We start from the raw sequence: 19,558 nt of genomic DNA, 5'->3' as shown, positions 1-19,558 counted from the left end.
AGTGCAATTAAATGACAAAATACAAACCTTTGTGCTTCAAGCGGACTTTTCAAGTCGCTCAGTTTAGAAATGATGTCAGACATCCCCAATTCTTCGACAAATGGCTGAAGACTTTGCCTGACGTAATCGATATTATTAATAGCTAAACACCATTCTGTGGTGACTTGGAACTTCTTTTCATATACGGTAGTTACTTCACCCATTCCTTCCACTCGTGATGACATATTGTCCGCATAAAATACGCAACACCTGCATATATCCTGAAAAAAATATTAGTATAATTATTTTTCATTCACATTATTTTGAGTGTGACAGAATTTTGGTTTACAAATTATGGATTTCACTCCACTATAGAGTTCGGATCGAGTGGTGAGTGCATATCAGACGTGTGCATAACAGGCAGAAGACCCCCAGAAAGACCACCCAAATAATGGACATCCACCTCCCAGGAGCAGGCTCTGAGAACAACAGGACACATTCCTAACTAAAGCAGATGAAGAAGAAGAATAAGCTCCACTTAGGAGTTATTTATTCATCCACTAAGATCCGCCACATAGTGAGGTGGTTAGCACATTGGGCTACCATGCTAGAGGTCCCAGGTTTGATTCCCACGGGGACTAGTAGCTGCACATTCATCTCAGAGAACGCATTTCGACTGTATTCAGTCTACTTTCATCCTCCTTGCTAACTCTGCGCTTTACTTCCATACATAAGGGACCAAGGGAATGGTACATACATCAATGATCTTCGCCACAAAAGTGTAAGAACCCTCTACATCCGGCCAGGCCAGCTGCTGCCAGAAGACCTTGATTTGATAAAAGATGGCCAGCGTGTCTACGGCGGAGCTGCTGTACCGGACAGTAGTGTCAACCGGTACCAACTGGTCTAGTTCGACAGCCTTCTCTATACGAGTCAGGGCCTTGAAGACAGCTATGTCTAGCCACTGAGCTACTCCACCGAAGAACCAGTTGTGGAATTTGGAGATTGTAAACTGAGACCAGTCAGCGGGGCAGAGACCTTGGCCTAACCTAGAAACATTAAAAAATTACAACATTTTGAGTGTATCCAAATACTTGTCCACAAATTAAGCCTCTTAGTGCCAGGATGTATTAGTAAAGCCGTTCTCGGAAGGCCGTAACATTTCACGTAATGTTATTGAGGACTGACATACACGGCGGTAACAAACACGTTTTTTTTTACAAAGCAATTATGAAAATTATTTGATTAAAAGTTTGATATTTCCACTCACGCTAAGAACCGCTGGAGAACAAGGTACAGTTCAAACAGTGTAGTTCCCATCGCCAAGGGCTCTCCTTGTATTTTGGGTCCCCCAAGTTGTGTTCCATCGCCATTCTCATCAGCCAGCGTGACTTTGTGTTGCGAGGAATCTTCACTGTACCTCAGTTTCTTCATACTCTTGCACACTTCGATAACCTCTGGTTCTACCAACTCACATATCTTGGATTGGTACAATATGTAGAGGCTCTTGGCGTAGGAAAAGTTGACAACACTAAAATGCAAAATCATTATAATATGATACTCTCCTTATCATTCATCGTTTACTTTGTGTAATACTACTTAAAAATTCTACTTCACGAATACCATTTAATCATCAAATCAACTGTAAACTAAAGTGAAATTGCTAAGGTCTTTTTATTTGAAATAAAAATCATTATTTTATTTGAAAGAGAGAGAGAATGAAATTAAAGGAATCAAAATGGCAGTATTTTCAATAGCATGAGGTTCAATTAATTGGCTATTTATTATGGGTAGGTCTTTATTCATTGCTTTACATATTTCTAATTTTTTAAGATTATCTAAACCAAGTCCAGTTTTATTTAGATCTAAATACTTGAATTGTACTTCAGTTACAGTAAATTTAAGAAATCTTAGTAAATACAAGATTGAGTAATTGAGTAAGGCACAAAATTGGATTGAAATAAAAAAAAAATTAAAAAAAACATAAACATAATATAGTAATTTTTGTGAAAAAAACAATTGAGAATTATATGGAGTAGTGATCTCCATTATAAAAAACTAGAAACAGAAAAATTTTAATTTTGCAATTTTAAAATATAAAAATATTCACAAAATCTTTACTATACAAAGGATCAAAATGTATGAAGAGATGCCGGAAAGAAAGATGAATAAAAGTAAACTTAAAATAAATATTTAATTTACTGTTCGAATGTTGTGATTATGTTAATATGGAAGTGAAGCATGGAATTAACAAAAGAAGGATGAAAATAGACGAAATACAATCTCTAAGTCCAATGTGCGGCAGAACGATGTATGATAGATGTTTGAATGGTGAAATAAGGAAGGAGCATAAGGCTGAGATATGCATCATCAATAAAATTAAAGTTTGATAGTGTACTTTATAAAACTGCATTCATAATTTATTTTTATCTAAATTTCTAAACTTGATACACACACACATAATTTGGTGGTTTTGGGTCAAAACTCGCATTTCAATATAAAAATGTAAAAAAAAAATACTTACTCCGAAAATACTTTATCATAGTACTCCACAGCTCTCTGTAAATCAGACCTGATCAGTTGAATAACTCTGATTAAATGTTGCAACCTTCCTTCCTCGCTCTTATCCTTACATTCGTTGTTCTCCAAAATATGCACAAACCATTCCGACGCGCCTTGCAAACAAGCTTCCTTTAAAACGAAAATAATATCACAGATGGCGTTATCATCAGTTCTTTTCAACCAACCATAAACGTTTGGAGGAAATACATCTATACCCTCGGGTATCTTCAAGTCAGACAGTGTTACAAATATTGTCAAAACATCTCTCAGCGTTTTTAAAACATTCTTGTCTCCCGCAGTTTTCTTCCTGATTTTTCTTATGACGCTAAAGCAGGATGGGAATAGTTTCTTAGCTCCATCCCAGAACAGTTTGGTCTCCTCCTCGCAGATTAGGCCTGACTGTAACGGTTTGACTAGTTTGGATAGTATGTTAGTGAATAGAGTGAAGCTGAGTGGGTGCTCATTGTGTACGGCGCAGAATACTGTCCATTGTGCTAACGCTATTTCATTCTGACTTAATCCACTTAAAGCTGCGTGTAATTGAATCAACGCTTCAGCCTGGACGCAATATGTTCCAGACCACCAATACGGAGCTACCTGGAAGTAAAACATAATTTGTTATTCACATTTCAAATTAACATATCGCTCACTCCTTTCAAGAACGTCATAAATCAAAAATTGTCAATTTTCAGTTGTGCATGTTTTCGAAATGCCCAGAAAATGTACTATATCCCAGCAAAAGCGGCATATTTTTAACTTAATATTTACCCGCTACAGGGCAGAAAATGTTGTTTTTGCATTTTTAAGAAAAGGTATTGTTTAATTTTTTTTTTAAATATATTAAATATTTTTCAAATGGAGAAAAAACCTTCAGGTTTTACCTACAAAGATGTGTTGCATAGTAAAAAGTTCAATAAGTGACTTGATATTTATTTTTAATACATTGTGTTATAATTTCAAACTTTAAAAACGTTCTCCTGAAAAATCAAGTTTTTTGATTTATGACGTTCTTGAAAGGAGTGAGCGATATGAAATGATGGGAAAATATTTTTTACCCTTTATTGCATAATATTTTTCCATAAAAAAAAACTTTGACAAAACTGTATCTGGGTTTTTTTTTTTCAACTTTTTATAATTTCATATCATAGTTAATGCTATAAGCAACATGTTTTCTTGAATAAAAAAAATATTTACATCAGTAAACATGAATTATATCAAAATTAAACAAGTTTATTTCATGGGTTTTCTTTCACAGCGTTATTATAATGTCATCACACAAACATTGCAAGTAAAATGTTGTGGGTAGAACAGAAAAATAGGCTAAAGTGAAGTTTTAGTGTTAAATTCAACCACAGATGGCAGTATAAGTGCCATTGTAGAAATAAATGTCACTAGGCTTTAGTTATAAGTGCAGGCGTTTATGTACCACCATACTCCCGGACAGGTTAACTTTGAAATGTATTTTTCCCCATTCCGATCATTGAATATTCCTTACCTAAAATGACACTAGTATCGCAAGATTAAAATGGTATTAAAAAATCTACAAACTTCTTTATCTATCCATTTTTAATTAATGTTTTACTTAGTAAATACCACTATTTCTTAAAAACTGTTACTAAGTAAAACATTAATTAAAAATGGATAGATTTTACCACAAAGTGACTGCCGAATCAATTAATGAAATTCTTTATCTATGTTAGGATTACAATAAAATCTTGATAAAAATATTTAGACACACTCAATATTTTTCATATTTTTTTTCTTAAAGAAAAGAGAAATATTTGTGTTTTTATAATTTACAAAAATACCTCAATTATACTATTTCTGTGAGCCTAAGTGGCTCATTATTAGAAATAGGTATCAAATTGTAGTAGAGTAGGTTTGAACCGAAAAACTATTACTCAAGAGTCCGCGACACTAACCACGGGACTGCAACCCGACACTATTTATATAGCTTACCTTTGAATTTTCCAGTTCATGTAAGAGCAGTATCCTCAGGAGATGCCGGTGTTCCTGAGTCGCAACTTGAGAATTTTTTTCCGAAGAAAATGCGAGGCGAACTTTCACAACACCCTGTCTTCGAATTTTGTTCTTCTTGTCCAAACTGTACCACATTGTCATTCCAGATGTTGGGATTGACTATAAACAAAAACAAACAAATTAATTACAAACTAAGAAAATATGAATAGGCAAGAGTCAAACATTCAAAATAGAATTTTCTGTTTTCAGGAAGTTATTTTATCCTACTTCTCTGCCTTTTGTCCGCTTCCATAGTGTAGTGGTTAGCGATTTTGACCACAATGCCGGACCCGAGTACAATTTCCAGAATAAATATAAGAGGTTTTTCACTACAATATAAATTTAATATTACCCTGCACTGGTACCTGAAGTGCAAGACTGAACACGTCGCCTTCAATAATAAAGTATCAAATCATTATTGCATCAATTTGATACAGTGGCCTATGCACCATTGGATGCAGGTAAGGGTCAGTAGTAGTAGTATTTTATCCTCAAGGGATGCATATATATTAGCAATATACAAATTACACAAGGTAGTAAGAGTACGGGTGTTGCTGTGATATTGTTCTTATTTTCTCCTATGGTATCATTAAAAAATGTCCTTCATTTTCAGCTTCATCATTTATGTTATCAAACATATTTCCACTTACTTATTAATAAGTAAGGAGTGTAGAATTAATCACCCTCACTTCTATTTTTCCAACCCTTATTTGCAAAAACACCCCTATCCAGACCCTTTGGTGTATAGGACACATAACAATATTGGCACCCTATTATCTTGATTATTATTTGCATGACACCAACGTGATTACTCCAGCACTTTAGCCACCAGTCCAGGGTGATATCAAATAAATATAAGAATGAAAAATCACTGATATTTTTTTTTTCTGGGAATCAAACCCAGATAATCCAACTCGGCAGCCAAACAAACCAACTGCTGCACTACAGAGACAGAGTTACAATAAGCTGTTGAAATACTCACTTTCAGGGGAATACTCGCTCTACCGATAAGTTCATTATCGTGTTTGCCTGTGGAAGCTGTAACGGCAATTTCTTTAACTAACTTCCTTAACCCTTTCACTCCTTTGACTTCAAAGATTTTTGACATTTTCTCTTTTACAGTTTCGGCAGGATCAAAATCCCTAGAAAAAATATAAAACAGGCGTTAGAAATAAAAATAAATCAAAAGTATAGAGATTTCATTGATACCAATTGTCTTAGTATTTTTATATTGAGATAAGAATATGGTAGTCTGTGTATTTATAGGGCTTACAACTTGTCATCGGCTAGTTTAACACATTGTTTGCGGTTAATGCTTTAGAACGTCTTTAACGTACTGTTGGTAGAAAGCAGGAGATAAGCATTCTATCTAATAAGCATTCTATTTGCTTACTTTTGATACAGATGCTAAAAGGCATTGTACAGGTCGGAATTGGGTTTGCGGTTACTTGAGATTAATATGAGACCCTAATTAGTATTCTAATTAGGGTCTGGGTTTTGAGAAATAAACCGCCCGACAATGTGTTTAGAGAGTAAACACTTTATACACTGTGTAGCATTCACCATTCTAAATTTTAAAGGTATTTTGTATATTAACCACTTCACACTCGTTTTTTTTAAGAAATTGGTCCAAACTAATAAAAAAAATTATTGCATTTTAATTATGTACTCGTTATTTTGAAACAAAGTTTTTGTTCTCTCCCAATTATTTATTTAAAAACTTATAAAAAAAAAAAAATTAATATGATGAAAATAACGATAAAATAGGCTCCTGAGATGCAAATCAAGACATGAAAAAAAAACATGTTAATATTTGAAGCAACAAAATTATTATTTTAATATGTAAACGTATCTCAAGTTTTTTTTTTCAAGATATCAAATGTGATCGAGCGCGGACATAACGCCAAGTGAACACGCTCACAGGTGAGTGCGCGAGTGTGAAGTGGTTAAATGCATAGAGACATCTATGGTATCACATAGGTTAATATTCATTAAGTTTTTCACTATAAACTTAATGTTCACTTTTACAAGTTATTTTTACATTTTTTTACCATAAATGTCACCTTCAACAAATTCATTGAAAATGTTGAATGTTGAAGCATACGTTTTCGAAATGTCTAAGAGATTGTTTAAACCAGCTAATGACTGTTCAATACCTCCATATTCCCATCTCAATAAAAAATATCTCGATCTTTGATAAGATGGAAATAAAAATCTTTATTTAGTATCACATCTCCTTAGTTAAGTACACCTAGCATTTTTTAACAAAGATTTGGCAACACTCAAGTATTGGAAAATATAGTATGTATTTTTTTATGATAAAAATTATGTTTCTTACCAGACTTCCAAACAAAGTGTATCCTCAGCTGGTGTTGTAGATATAGGCCTGAAATTAATAAATAAAAAAAATAGTTTTACATACACATTTCTTTCATTGTTATTTATAAATATACTTTAGTATAAATATGTGCAATTCATAGAATAATAAAAAGGACGGTTGTCACAAAATTTTCACTACTGGCAACCTTGCATTGTTCTCTCTGTTTTGTACCAACATCAACAGTACATTTTCAAAGCTTTTCACCTCATTTAGGTCTAGAAACATGGAAAGCTTTATTTTGTATGTCTGTAAGGACAAACAAACCTTCATTATTAATATAAATAACTCCTAAGCGGACACAAACCCAGAATTTGTGAACAAACATTTAGACATACTCAAAATACTGTAAAAATTAACTAACTAACTAACCATTATGCTGCCTCGCCACACCACTTTCATTTGAAATACTTGATCATACCAAATTTTCCTTGGTGTTCCTCTGCTCCATTTTCCAACTTCATTCGTTTCATGGATTTGTTTTACCATTTTTTCCTCACTTAATCATTTGACATCTCCAAACCTCATCACCCCTTTCTTAATTTTATTGATAATGCTTATCTCGAGATTCAAATATATATCACATATCTTTTGCCCCTTATTTGTCTAAGAGATCTTCAATCAATCTTTGCATCTTCCACATTCATGCATCTCCTCATACATACATACTCACAAATTCTTCGTACTCCGTACCTGACCACTTTCAAGAATTCAAAATATTTGACAATGCCAAGTTTTCATCACTATTTCCAAGTACATTCTTCTCATAAATTTGTTTTACTGTACTTTCCTCACTCGTTTGTTCCACATGTCCAAACCATCTCAACACACATTTCTTAATTTTATCGACAACGCTTATCTTATATTATTGATTGATTAACCATTAACTGGTGGAATGACGTGTTGATTATTTAAAAAATAAAACACTTCCATAATACCACTCATTGGGTTTTGTTTCATTAAACATGACTAGTTTCAATAACTACAGTTGTTTTCATCTACAGGGGATTACTGAAACATACAAATGTTTTAGTAATCAACATCGTACGTACCGTCGTAAGTACGTCGATGGAAACAACTGTAGTTTTCGAAACTAGTTGTGTGTAATGAAATAAAACTCAATAAGTGCTATTATACAAGTGTTTAATTATTAAAATAATCAATGCTTATCATAATCTCGGATAACAAACTTACAATGAAAAATGTTCTTCCCACACTGGGCTAAGAGTTTCACCCTTAACTGAGGTGTTGTATCGTTGCGTGGGGTTGGACAGAAGGTACAGTGTGACAAACGGATCGCTCAGGCCGTTGGAATCCTTCGGGTTGAGGTCTTTGGCCTCTATGACCTCGACGTTCAGCATGATGTCTGGCGGTTCCTTCGCTTCGGCTTCAGCTAAGATTTCCCGGTGCCTTTCGCTGGACACTTTGAAGGCATCTTGTACATAGGAGAGCAGCGACAGCTGTCCGACGTCAACATTACCATCGCATCCGACATTGTGCATTATTTGAAATAAAACTTCTTTATAGAGTTCATCGATCTGAAAGAAAAAAAAAACATATATATGATCTTATATTTGAAGCGATAACTTTCTAATTTTCCATTTTATAATCAAAATATAAATATGTTTTAAAATCACTATAAATATTTTATAATAAATTTATTATAATGTCTACCGGTTTTGAAGCCAACAGTTTCTTTTTCGAGACCGATTAATACTTAATAGTTTATTGTTTTTTGACATCTCATCAAAGATGAAGAAGAATATGGAAGTCTGGGCATTTACGGGGCTGACAACTGTCATAGGCTGGTTTAAGTGATCACTTTAAACATATGTAACATTCACCAATTCTACCCATTATTGACAACCACACTACTCAATTTCTTGGAAGTTCTATATATATAATATGAACCAATTTTGAAACATTATTCTTGAATCACTAAACAAAAAATAATATGAAAACAACTCCTGTAATTGGAGATAATCCAGATTTTGTGAACAACTATTTGGACACACTCAAAATGTTGTAAATACTTAATAGTATTAATCAGTCTTGAAAAAGAAGTGGTTAGCTTCGAAACCTGTAGACATTATAATGAAGTTATAATAAAATATTTTAAGTGATTTTAAAACAAAGCTTCATTTTAATTATGAAAAAAAAACCGTTTCAATTGCCATCAGGAATGCTGTTTTAAACATTGTGGGTATACTGGCAAAAAAAGTTAACTCTAAAATCCCTGTTTGAATAATCCCTATTAAACTTAAAGGTGAATTTACTTTTAATACCACATATATATGACATTTCAAAGTACTTAGTGTATTTTGCCAGTTTATAGAATGTTGAAAACTTTATAATATGCATCATTTAGTAAAAATTGCATATTTTCGAGTTAAGGTTTTTTGACATTTATATTAAATATTAAAAAAACAACTTTTTTTTACAATTCTAACATTGTTGCATCTTGATATCTCAACAAAGATGAAGAAAATTTTTTGCTTAAAATACCGTTTTTGTATTAAAAATATTAAATTTTATTTGAAAGAAATATATGATTTTGAAAAGAAGAGTTATTGAAAGGAGTTTAAAAAATATATAAAAATATTTTTTCGCTATTTTTTCTAAAAAAATAATGCAGAGAGACGTCGAGCCCTCAGCGCGGCCGAACGCGTTCTACTTTAAGCGTTCGAGATCTCAGCCTCAAATAATAAATTTAAAATATGGAAAAATGGATTTATAAAATTTAGAAATTAAATCCGTGTAATACAGGTTTTTGTTAATTTTGCGAAAATGGCAGATCATTTTCATGCGAAACATTCTTGTAACCAACTCGTGATACATCACCGGAGAAAACTTTTGAAACCCGCGCGGTGACGGAAATATTTCGCGTGCATTTATGTCGTTTATAAAAAAGTCACTCCCACATTTTTGGATGGGAGCCATTGCAAAACATGAAAAAATATTCATCAAAACATTTATACTTTTTACTGCATTTACAAAAATAATTGGGAAACTTAATATTTTTGATATCTCGAAGAAGAATATGGAAGTCTGCGCATTTACAAGGCTTATGACCGACCTGCCATAGGCTGGTTAAGTGATCACTTTACACACGTGTAACATTCACCATTCTACCCAGGATTGACAACCACACTACTCAATTTTTTTAAGTCGTAGATATATGATCCATCTCATGACGTTCCGTGATTGAGTTCACAACGGCCATCTATTATTATACTTAAAAAATCTTTTATTTAGCAGAGGCCCTTTTATTTGTAGGCAAGATCTAAACCCGGATTATTTTACATACTGCGAAACGCTTGACAACCTGATTTTCAGCCTATGACAGGTCGGAGGCCCTGTAAATGTGAAGATTTTCATATTCTTCTTTATCAATGTTGAGATGTCAAATATGTTAAATAACTCCTAAGTGGAAAAACCCAGATTTGTGAACAAGTATTTGGACACACTCAATATGATGTAAAAAAACTTTAACTCTGGAACACCGGTAGTAATGACTGTGTAATTTTTAAAAATAAAAATAATTCGTAGCACAAATTCGGCTGAAAATTAATTTATTCAAGATTAATAATGCTGAGCATTCGACATTTGAAATGAAAAGAGAAAATCAATAAAGGAATATTGTAATTTAATTGAAAAATAAACAATATCTAGCCAGTACTCGAATCAGGGTCCAAGGAATACCAAAGGTCCTGTTCGAATCCTGCAAAACGCAGTAATATGAAAGTCTGTGTATTTACATTCTTGACTTTCATCATTCTTTGTTTTAAAAACAAAAGTGAAAATAAATGTTTATTTGTTATTTAATTTTTTCATTCATTATAAATATTTATTTCGTCAATATCTATATTAAATATTTAACAAATATTGCTACAATGATTGTGTCTATCAATTTGTTAAATATTGACAATATCAATCAATAAAAAACAGTATATCACTGAATACACGTCACTCACAATGCTAATATTTTGGTTCGAAAATTTTCACAAAAAATAATCGATATGGAACGACTAATAAATTTTACGAATATTATCATCTTTAAAAATAATCAATATTTATTTAATCTTCATTTACATAAATATTTAATTAATATTACTACAATGACTGTCTCCATAAATTTGTTAGATATCGACAATTTAATCAATAAAAAAAACATTCACTAATCACTGAGTATCACTAATATTTTTGTTCGCAAATTTTTACCGAAAATAATCGATGTGGAGCGTCAAACAAATATTATAAATATCATAATTATCTATAATAAACAATAAATATTTATTTAACGATCGTCTATAATAAATATATAATTTAAATTGCTACAATGATTGCCTCCATAAATTTGTTAGACACTGACAAATTCAATCTTTAAAAAAACATTCTATCACAGAAAAAACTTTATAAATATCATCATTACCTATAAAAATAATAAATATTTATTTCATAATTATTATTTTTTCACCTATAATTAATAATAAATATTTACTTGAACATCGTTTGTAATAAATATTTAATTGATATTGCTACAATGATTGTTTTCATTAATTTGTTACACATTGACGAATTCATTCGATAACAACAAAAAAATCTATCACTGAATACGTCACTCACAACACTAACATTTTGGTTGGCAAATTTTCACCGAAAATAATCGATATGTAGCGACTCACTGTCATAAATTGGACCATCAAACTCGTCTGTCTTTCCAGTACATCCTTTTTCATACCGCGAAAGACATTCCTTTTCAGTGTTCCGTTCATGACTACGTCTTCTAAAAGATCACCCTTCATCGAAACACGTAACACTTAGACAGGATATAAGGACCGCAGTATAGTCGGTAGTGACCAGACCACTGAGCGCGGAAAAGCACGCAATTTCCGCTAGGGGTGGTTTGTTTTTTCCGGCTATTTTGACCCGCGGAGGGTGTGTTGTCTAATCGACCCGCGCAACATTTCAGAGGTGAGCTAAAGCTGCAGTCGTCTAGGATTGGAGTACGCGGCGGTACTATGTATAATGTGCCCGGGCCTACTGAATGTTACTTGCCAAATCTATTTCTGCCCAAGATCGTGATATCCGTTCGCGGGAAAATTGAGTGCGATAGATTTTCCTTACAAAAGATCCCGACAACGCTTTATTGACCCGTTAACTTATGATTAGGAATAAAAAATTCTTATTCATTAACACACGACTTTGAATAATACCGAATTGGTTGCATGCTATATTTGTAAGATAAAAATACAGTTAGTCCTCTATAAATGAACCTTTAAACTGTAATCCTAATAATTGTTTAAATTTAAATAGCGAGTGTTTTTGCTCATGAGTTTTCATTCATGAATTATGTGAAAATAAAGTAACTTTAAAAATAAAGAGCAAATCCACTCACGAGTAGGTATAGGCTATAAAACTTCCAGCCTAAGTAGGGCCATGATAAGCAGTGTTGTATAAGCCGCATCTAGATTTCAGGTCAATTTAAAGGTGACTTATTTTTTTTAAGTGCAAAATTACAATATACAATTAATTAATTTAATTCAATTTTATATAATATACAATACAATTTGTTTGTTCAAAACCTTATACCTAACTAACTAACAAACCATCAAGCCACTTTCCCGCAAGCGTAGGCAGAGAAAATAGAACGCCACACCAATCTGTCATTGCAAACAATCTTCGATACTTTCACAGTCATGCATCTCCTCACACATACACCAAATGTTCTACATAGAGTTACCATATTCACCGATTGCTTTGAAGCTTTAAAAAAAACAGCTTTTTGAACGTATGAGTAAAATATGTTTTACGGGATGCAGATGATGTAAATGAAAAAACTCACGGTGGAAGACATACCCGCTATATTGTAAAAGAAGTTTTATAAAAAAAATTATAAAATAAATTTTATACTTTAAAGATAAATTGTTAGAAATCTTATAAACCTAAAAAGGTAATTCTATTCCCTGTCCTTTCCTTTTCTTCTTTTCCTATCACTGCCATCTCCTTTTCTCTTTATCCCATCCTTGTCTCGTGTTCTTCCTTTATATAGACCTCTATTATGCATACTTGTGAAGAACTATAATTGGTAAACTCATGATTTTATTTTTTGTATTCTGATGTATCATATATTGTAACTGTTGTTCTTCCATCCAATAAAATAAAATAAAATAAATGGAAGAGGAAAAATGAGCCGTACTCTACCGTATAATAATAATTGATTCATGACAAAAATAGCGCCATTTGTGCCAATTTTTTTAATTGACTGTTTCCATATAAGCATAATGTCATAATTGAATTTTTTTACATATCGATTAAATAAAAAATGCTTAACAATAACTGAATTTTCAATAGTAAATTGATAAAAGAAATACATACTAGCATATTAGTTCAGAAAGTGTAAACTGGGTCGATAGACTGTTGGGTGTAAAGTGGTGTTGGTTGCTTACTGTATACAGGAGTTGATGAATGATAGGATGAGTTCATCCGGACTCAATGTAAACTTTACTAAACATTCTCCACATTTTCAATCAAACTTAGCGAAAAATTAGTAAATACTTTCTTAAAACATTAATTCGTTTTTTTTTATTGAAGACTTGAGAGAGAATTTTATTTGTGACTAAAATTCCCTTCATTGAAACATTTTTAAAACATTAAACACCGTTTCTGAATTTAAAATAATAAGAAAAAATATATGGTGTTAAAAAAAAAAAGAGTTATGAAAGGTAAGGGAGTTTAAAAAAAAAGGTAAAAAAAATTTTTCGCCAAATTCCAATACATCTAAAAAAATGTGCGCAGACAACATGTGCTGCTTCTCGTGTACCTGGTCGCGTAGGTACTGACTGTGTATATTTGAGAGTGCATCCTTAAAATTCATATCTTTAGAATCATCCTATATTGTAACCTTATATAAACTAAATGCGAGATCTCGTCAGAACGCTTTCGTTAAAATATTAAATTTTATACTCAACTCTCAAAAAAATGTCGGAATAATAGGCGGGTATGTATGTATGTATGAAGAGATGCATAAATGTGGAATAGGCGAATAATGTTTACAAAGACAGAGTGGTGTGACGTTCTATTCTCTCCACCTACCCCTGCGGGGGAGTAGCATGATGGTTAGTTAGTTTTAAAAAAAAAACTTCATACGACTTGCGTGTAGAATAAGAGTTACGATTCGGCCATTACATTTGAAAACCATCCAATAAAAGCAGAGAAATGTTTTTTTTTAAATTACCTAGATATTTCGCACGGTCTGTAGCAGAAACCGTCATAAAAATATTATGTAGGTAGGTGTCGTTGGCAGATGGTCCTGCAAAACGAATGTAGACCGAGTGCTTTCAGAAAGTTACTGCTTGTTATAATGTTCAATTACTTTGAATATCAATATGACCTATAAAATATTACAATAAAAACATTTTGCGTGTATCCAAATTGCGTGTTCACAAATCTGGATTTTCTCTACTTAGGAGTTATTTTTAACATTTTTTTGACATCTGATGAAGAAGGATATGAAGTCTGAGTATTTACAGGGCTTACGACTTGTCATGGACTGGTTAAGTTATCACTTTATACACGTGCAAAATTCACCATTATACCCATGATTGACAACCAAACTTCTAAAAAATTTAACTTTGAGATTAATAATATATGTATGTATGTAGGAACTCCTACATACATATAGCATTAATCTCAAGGCACATTACATATCAGTCCACAAGAGCCATCTATGTTTCATTGAGAAAACTTTTATTTAGCAGAGACCCTTTAATTTAAATAAATATATGTAAGAATTGAACCGCGGATTATTTTTGAATACTGGAAAACGCCGGAAAACATGATTTTTAATTTTATGCAGCTGATAATTTTATTTTTTTCAAAACATTTTGAGTGTGTCCAAATACTTGTTCACAAATCTGGATATTCTACACATAGTAATTTTTACATTTTTTTGTTACATGTATGTAAAGTGATCATTTAACCAGCCCAGCCCTATGACAAGTTGTAGGCCCTGTAAATACCCAGACTTCCATATTCTTCTTCATCTATGTTGAGATGTTACAAAATATAAAATATTACATAATAAGCTTATGAAATCGTTAAATTCATACAGTCAAGCCGAAATTATTATTTTTATACATTTTACTTACCAGAGATATTAATCGAGGCATAAGAATATTTACAAGCAAATAAAATCTAAATTATACCAACGGTTTACAAAAAACATAAAATTGTATGCTGAAGTGGTTACACATTGGTGTTCATTTCAACATGTTTTAAGCATTAAAATTTTATATCAAAATTTACAGCTTTCAAAAAGGAACCCACGAACGAAAACGACCACATCCACATATTGCTTCATCGTATTTTTATTGGGATTTTGTCTGATGTATGTATTTTAAATTGTTTTTTTTTTAAATAACTCAGCGCGTCAGAAAAAATAATTAATGCAAATCGCGACAGATTTACGACAGTATCAAGCATATAAGTTATTTTTTCACTAAGACATAATAAGGTTGATTTATGAAGAATGTAGTATGTAGATACGTAGAAATCTGTTATTTTTTAACATAGGTAAATATCTAAATACTATTTTTATAATAAGTTAAAATGGATGCCTATAAATTGTATATTTTCATGCCTGTAAGCATGAAAATGAAATAGTTCAAGTTCTGCACTTTCATCGTTAACATATTATTAGGTATATTCTTTAAAAGATATTTATTGATTTGGTATTAAATTAATGGAATTATTAAAAATATAGCATGTTGATTATTAAAAATAAAACACTTGTATTAGACCACTTATTGAGTTTTATTTCATTTCACACGTCTAGTTTCGAAAACTACATTATAAATACTTGGATAGAGTTTTCGCTATAAGGTCAAATATGAACGGGATATGTGAATATGGGTAAGTATTTTTATGATATGTATTTAAGAATAAAACAATCTTTTATTTATTGTTTCGGCATTAACTTTGTGGTAAGACATGTTACAATGATTAAAAAAAACATTTGTTTTTTACCACTTGAGTTTTATTATAGACTACATGTTTCAAAAGTTAAACTTCCATCATTCAGGTCTGTATAATAACTAAAATATAAAATATAAAATTGTTCTATAAATTAGGAGAGGGGAAAGTAAGGGGAAGGGGTTAGTCAAGGGGCGGAGTTTGAAAACAGGAAAAATGGAAAAACTCAAGTGGAAAAGACAAGTGTTTTCTTTAATCATTGTAAAACAATCTTCATGGAAAATGATAAAAAAATTTAACGCAATCTTTTAAATAAATCTACTAATACTATTATTTGGTTTAAACCCATTCTCAAAAACAAAATGTAATTGTAAATAAATAATAAAATAAACATTAGATTAATGTATAATCGTGTCAAATGTATAAGGAAAATAACTTTCTTAACAATTTATATTAATAAACCTGAATTACAAACATCTGAAATACCCAGACAATAATATAATAGGTATTTTTATTCATTGAAACGTCTGTCAGGACTTGATTAATGCTGTCTTGAACGTGAAATGCTGACTCAAATAATGTATAATCCGCCATTTTCTTAAAATATCCACATTAGTAATAGATTTAAAAATACAGAATATATTCTAAACATCCATATATGACCGGCACAAACTTATCGAAACATTGCTATGCCCAGGGCATCGATTACATACGAATGTAGAAAAATTGACTTCGTAGTATAGATAACTTTAACTTTACTTCTACAAAGTAAAATATAAATATAACTTTACAAAAAAATAATCACTTTTACGTTCTACTAATACGGAGCAAAAGCCGTTTTAAAATTATCCAAATCGAACCCGGGTAGCTAAATTCGCTGACCATTACACCACGGAGGCGGACAAGTTAGTAAGTAGAAATAATTAAATTATCAATCTTGAATCGATCGATAAAAAAATAAATACACCTGGACATCAATTACATACGGAAATTAACATTTTAACTATACGGTGTAAATAACATCAATTATGGTTCTGATTTTTTTTTTCAAATAAAATTTAGCAAAAAATCTCATTTTATTCACTCAATACATCGAACATTGCCAGCCATCAAACATAATGAGAGATATCAGCTGGTTATGGAATGACAAGACGTGATCGCATTTAAAAGATTTCATTTAGTTAAAAATCTGTCGTAAGCCTGTTTTAGGAGTCGCCCTATATTAACCCCTTACCGCATACTGGCTCATATATTAACCCCTTACCGCATACTGGCTCATATATTAAAGTATGCTTATTTTAGCAGTGTTTTCATCCAACGCCAATTCTATGCCTATGTACATCGTTAAAATTGAAGTTAAGACGTTAAAAGGGAGTCTCATCCTCAGCGGAAGCTCCACGCTAATGAGCTGTTTTGTTATTTTTAACCAGTCGGTAAGTTAATCAAACATGCCGATGCCGCTGCGTGGAAACTTTGATGGGTTGTGAATATTTATTAAACATGTGCCGATATTAGATGAGCAAATCGACATCTGGGGCTATTCAGAACAGTATTTAAAATGTTTTTTTTGTTGCATTTCACACCATAATATAAATACAAGTACAAAAAAAATATAAATACAAAAAAGATTATTTACTAAGATTATTAAGATTTATTGTAACTGCAGACAGTTGGTAGAATCCATATCGAATTGTTGGGTAATATATCCAAAATTAAACAAGGTTTATTTGGTTGAATTCTACATTGATTTATGTATACGTTAATACGTGACGCGTTTCGTCTTCTTAGGACATTATCAAACACTTTTTTTGTGTTTGATTATGTTACCCAACAATATAAAAAAAGATCCCACAAAGGCATGGCCTGTGTGTGGGTATACATTATATTTTAGGTCATAGTAAAGGGCACTGGCAATAATATAATAGATATTATAAGAAGTAAAATTAGATTAAAAGTGTTAATATAAACTGCAAGTACTTGACAGAAAATAAAAAATTAAAAAGGCCAATTTTCGATAAGTATTAATAACTTAATTTTCTCTTAACTCGGGTAACATTTTACGAAATAGATATTTTTCTTAAAACACCGTTTTTGCATTGAAAAAATAAGTTTTTCTTCGAAATAGTTATATGATTTTGAAAAGAAAAGAATTATTTAAATACATGGTGTTAATTTTTTTTTCTATAAGTACCTATATATTCTAAAAAAATAAACAAAAAAAAACAAAATACATTCTTTAAAAAATCAGGCGCGACTTTTTTCCTCATAAACTGACTTTTATATAGAGGTTATTTACCCAAGAAAAATAATTTTGTAAATATACCTTTTGATGACCATGACTGTTTTGTAGACGGACCGCATTTTACAGATTTAAATGTGTATATTTTCTTTTATTAAAATTCTTGAAGATAAAAATTTACCTTAATAGAGAGGTGGCCCCTATTTAGAGGTGACCGCTAATGGAGGTTTTACTGTATTTATTTTAACCTTCAGGAGGATCGAACCCGGAAACTCTACAGCGGGAGGTAAATGCGTTTACCAGTACACCACAAAAGGAGAGAGCATTGGATTTTCTCATATGGCAGTACATAATATACCTCACCAAAGCTCAATCATTTTCGACATCTGTACCTATTTAAATACCTTCAGATCTAAAAATCTAACTGATTAAATTACAACTTACATTCCATCCGATAGCTCCTTGGTACAGTTCAATCTTCTCTAAATCTCCAGGTTCAGAGTCTGTATCGGGTAGGGTTTCATTTCCACTGTCACCGTCGCCAAACCTCGAAGCGATCTGTATCGATCCATCGGAAGTTTCCACATCGGCCTGTTCAGCTACGATGACATCATCGGGCAAAGGTTCGGCAGGTGTCGGAACACCTTCTACTAAGGTCGGAAGATCCTCCAGCAGTGGTGCCAGAGGTGTGGACTCCCTAATGGCTGCCTTGACTGACCGCTGCCGAAGAATTGAGCCAAACTTTTCAAAGAACCCATCATCGATCTCTTGTATTCTACAAAAAGAGAAAAGAAAATTATAATTAGAACACATACAACGCAAATATAAATCACCAACGCTAATGAATGAATGAATTAATGAACGCCGGAAAGTGATTGATGATGTAAAACAAAATTAAATTAGAATTAAAACTTATGTGAACTACCATAAGCATAGTTCTAAGCTCTGTAAACTGTTAACTAAATGAGGTAACCAAAAATTTTAGTTTCTCGATACTTCAATACCGTGTCACATTTCCAAAATTACCATGTTGATTATTTTACAACATGATAAAGAATATATATTCTTCTTCATCTATGTCTAGATGTCAAAATGTAAAAATAGCTCCTAAATGGAGAAACCCAGATTTGTGAACAAGGATTTGGATACATCCAAAATGTTTATTACATGACTGTAGTGCATATAACGTTCCAGCAGGATCAGCATTAATGTATAGTTTTTTGCCTATAATATTCTACATATATATCTGTGGTGTAGTTAGTTGTTAAAAGGTTTGGCTGCGAAGCTACAGGTCCCAGGTTCAATTTCTAGGAGTGTAAGTGATTTTTCAATCTAATATTTATTCACTATCATCACCCTGGGCTGTAGTTCTTGATTCGCAGGACTGAGCACCTTGCTTTTATGTAATT

The 19,558-nt window shown here is 32.0% G+C and overlaps 1 protein-coding gene across 2 annotated transcripts in view; it reads right to left on the bottom strand.

The window, feature by feature from the left end:
- stac (C2 and C2B_Munc13-like domain-containing protein staccato) overlaps positions 1 to 19,558 on the bottom strand; it is a 110,018-nt gene that overhangs the window by 7,193 nt on the left and 83,267 nt on the right. For both annotated transcript variants that reach the window (XM_088261175.1, XM_088261176.1), the window contains 9 exons: positions 18,594 to 18,924; positions 8,132 to 8,475; positions 6,899 to 6,946; positions 5,543 to 5,702; positions 4,501 to 4,680; positions 2,504 to 3,138; positions 1,250 to 1,510; positions 737 to 1,028; positions 28 to 260 (listed from right to left, as the gene is read on the bottom strand). In XM_088261175.1, coding sequence (XP_088117301.1) covers positions 28 to 260; positions 737 to 1,028; positions 1,250 to 1,510; positions 2,504 to 3,138; positions 4,501 to 4,680; positions 5,543 to 5,702; positions 6,899 to 6,946; positions 8,132 to 8,475; positions 18,594 to 18,924 — 2,484 coding nt within the window. The remainder of the gene's footprint in view (positions 1 to 27; positions 261 to 736; positions 1,029 to 1,249; positions 1,511 to 2,503; positions 3,139 to 4,500; positions 4,681 to 5,542; positions 5,703 to 6,898; positions 6,947 to 8,131; positions 8,476 to 18,593; positions 18,925 to 19,558) is intronic.

The sequence above is a fragment of the Brachycentrus maculatus genome, unplaced genomic scaffold (assembly GCF_059751285.1).
Source record: "Brachycentrus maculatus isolate JH-2025_06_01 unplaced genomic scaffold, ASM5975128v1 h1tg000150l, whole genome shotgun sequence".
Lineage (NCBI taxonomy): Eukaryota > Metazoa > Arthropoda > Insecta > Trichoptera > Brachycentridae > Brachycentrus > Brachycentrus maculatus.
The sequence above is the reverse complement of the archived record's forward strand: the minus strand, read 5'-3'. Positions and strand labels throughout refer to the sequence as shown.